At 39.4% G+C, this 3,016-nt stretch overlaps 1 gene segment (V, D, J or C); it reads left to right on the forward strand.

The window, feature by feature from the left end:
- Positions 1–6: 6 nt before the first annotated feature.
- On the forward strand, positions 7–594 carry LOC103376371 (Ig kappa chain V-III region NG9-like; the record flags this gene model as incomplete). The annotated part of the segment is given in 1 exon segment: positions 7–594. A coding segment is annotated over 1 exon segment (372 nt), but the record flags the coding sequence as incomplete, so codon positions are not given.
- Between the last annotated feature and the right edge of the window lie 2,422 nt (positions 595–3,016).

A 3,016-nucleotide genomic window follows, 5' to 3' on the forward strand; every position in this document is an offset into this window, starting at 1 on the left:
CTGCTTTCTGTTTGTGTCTCTGTATCCTCAGAGTCCAGAGGTCAGGTCACAGTGACTCAGCCTGGAGCAGTGAGCTCTGCTCTGGGAGGCTCCGTCACCATCAGCTGTAGGACCAGTCATGATGTTGATGGTTACTGTGGATCATCATCACCCTATTACCCCTGTTTATTCTGGTACCAAAAAAAAGACGGACAATCTCCCAGGCTGCTCATTTATGGCATTCATCGACGAGCATCAGGAATTCCAGGACGTTTCACAGGCAGCGGATCAAACTCTGACTTCACTCTGACCATCAGTGGAGTTCAGGCTGAAGATGCTGCAGTTTATTACTGTCAGTGTATCAAAACTCTCAACAGTAAGCAGATGTTCACACAGTGAGAAACCGTCGTACAAAAACCTCACTCAAGCAGACTCAACAGAAACTGAACTGACTGCAGAGACTCACACAGTTCACTGAACACACACACACAATTCACTGTGAAGCACAGAAACACAGATGTTTTATGATTTTTATTGTCCCCTCTAGTTTTAATGTTAAACATCCAACACTCAACAAATCAACAAGTCAGAAATTAGTTTCTGTTCTAATCAGAAGTTTCAACAGTTTAAAGCTACTCACTTTCATTTCAATGTCCAACAAATGTTTCAATAGATGTAAAATCCACATTTTACTTTGGTGAAAGTGATTTGAATCCAAGCATTTCCCCAATGTAAGCTAAACAAAATTACTTTCTCACTTAAAATTTATCATGTTTTACTATAATTTGCAAAACATGAATTTATCAACACTTTCTCTGTGGATTTGGGGCTTTTCACATCACTCACTTTACATTTTGTACTGTGGAACAAATGCTGAAGACATGTTTCTGTGTAATTAAACTCAGATTTCTGCATAACAGCATTTTAATCACATCATTAACTACTTTCCCAATGGAGCAAATATTGAGCTTTTTGGTCACACTGACCAGAATTATGTTGAGAGGAGAGAATGTGATGCCTTTAGCCCAAGAACACCAAACCTACTGCCAAGCATGGTGGTGGCAGTATCATGCTCTGGGGCTGCTCACTGCCAATGGAACTGGTGCTTTACACAAAGTAAATGGAATAATGAAGGAGGTAGATTACCATCACATTTGTTAGAAAAAAAACTAAAATCATCAGCTAGAAAGTTGGTTCTTGGATGCAGTTGTGTGTTTCTAATCAATGACCCCAAATGCATCGAAAACAGTAAAGAACTGAATCAATTAAGCCAGAATGATGAGTCTAGACTCATCTCCCCAAAGTCCTGATTTAAAACCATCAAGAACCTGTGATCTGTAATGAAGAAACACGTCTGTGTCAGAAAGTCAACAAATTTACTTGAACTGCACCAATTCTGTCAAGAGGACAGTCAAAGATACAACCAGAAGCTTGTAGACGGAAACCAAAAGCACCTAGTTGAGGTGAAAATAGCCATGTGATGTTTTAACAGTGGTGGCTGGTTAATATGGGCGCACCACGACTAATGACCAGGGTTAGGGTTAGGGGTTAGGGTTAGGGTTAGGGTTAAAAAGTAGTTCTCAAATGTGAAATTAAATTTGAATTAATTATATCAAAACAATAATTGAATTCATAATAACGTTCATATTCTCTTGCTATATTAACAATGTTTATATTGTTAACAGATATAATATTAGTCTTCACTGCATATTTTACACTTCCTGGATGCGGGGCCCTGGCCACATGAGTGTGTATGTAGCTTGAAAAACTTTTCATGATCATGTGACCTCAGCCCGGGCTCTGATTGGCAGCTGCAGACTTTCTCACGTGGTGATCAGGATCGTTATCAGGCTTCTGCAGAGCTTGATGATGAGCTGATCATTTGAATCAGGTGTGTTGGAAGAGGGAAACATCTAAAACATGGAGGACTGTGGCCCTTGAGGACCAGGATTGGACACCCCTGGCTTAATGCATCGGCCATGCTGTCAATGGAGAAAAGACTGCTCGTAGAAAAGACCGCGTGCAGAATGCATGTCACCTCGGACAAATGTGACATGAGAACGTCCAGTTTATTATTTTTAAAGTCATTTTTGGTCACACACGTGTCAGAGCACCACAGCCACCAAACAGCAGCTACCGCAGCCTGCTATGTGGGGCGTTTAGGGAGCATCAGTAAATTATAGCGTCTATCGATAAGAAAATGTTCAGCAAGTCATATGTATTTTGACTGCCTTTCACCAGGTGGGAGGTGCAACAAAAGGAGAAAGTGGGTCGTACTGGTGCCACAAAAGTTGGTCTGAAGCTTGGAACAGTGTTTTTTTCATTATTTATGTTGCGTGTTTTGAGTTTGTACAGATTCTCTAAATACTGATGAAAGTTTGATGAATGGTTTTGAAATTACTTCTGGTAAGTCTTGATAATGTTAAATTTGATGATGATTCTATTCTATTGTTAATTATTAACATACAATATATTAATGAATTAAATTAATATATTATTCTATTCTATTTTATTCTATTCTATTTTACTAGAATATTGTCCAAAGGTAGACAGTTTGCATTCCTGTAAATAGTTGTGTCTGATTTCTGATTTAAAAAAAAAAAAAAAAGGTCACTTGCAGACTGTGGCAACCCCCCACCAAAACTTTTCACCAACCGCCACTGTGTTTTAACAAATATTACCATAACTGTATGTAGTTTATGACCCTGCAGCTTTTGTCAAATTACCATAAGACATACAATAAATCCATACAAGAATGAAATGCATGTTAGTGTTTTCTTGGGGGGGGGGTTTGTGACAAAGACTCGTGTGTTTCAATGAATCCATCACAGAAAATTCAGACTTCTAGGAGTCAATGAAAACTGAAGACTGCCGTGATATACATGGTCTTTACAAGTGTATGTAATATAATGTGTGAGTGATGAGGAGGAAACCTGGTGATGTGTTGAGGACGGCTGCAGCTGACTGACTCTGAGTGTTTGCATATGTGTCCTGCCTCTGTGCTCCCAGACGTTAAGAGGCCAGTGTTGATCAGTGT

Source organism: Stegastes partitus, unplaced genomic scaffold, assembly GCF_000690725.1.
Source record: "Stegastes partitus isolate 25-593 unplaced genomic scaffold, Stegastes_partitus-1.0.2 Scaffold4058, whole genome shotgun sequence".
NCBI classification, from domain to species: Eukaryota; Metazoa; Chordata; class Actinopteri; family Pomacentridae; genus Stegastes; species Stegastes partitus.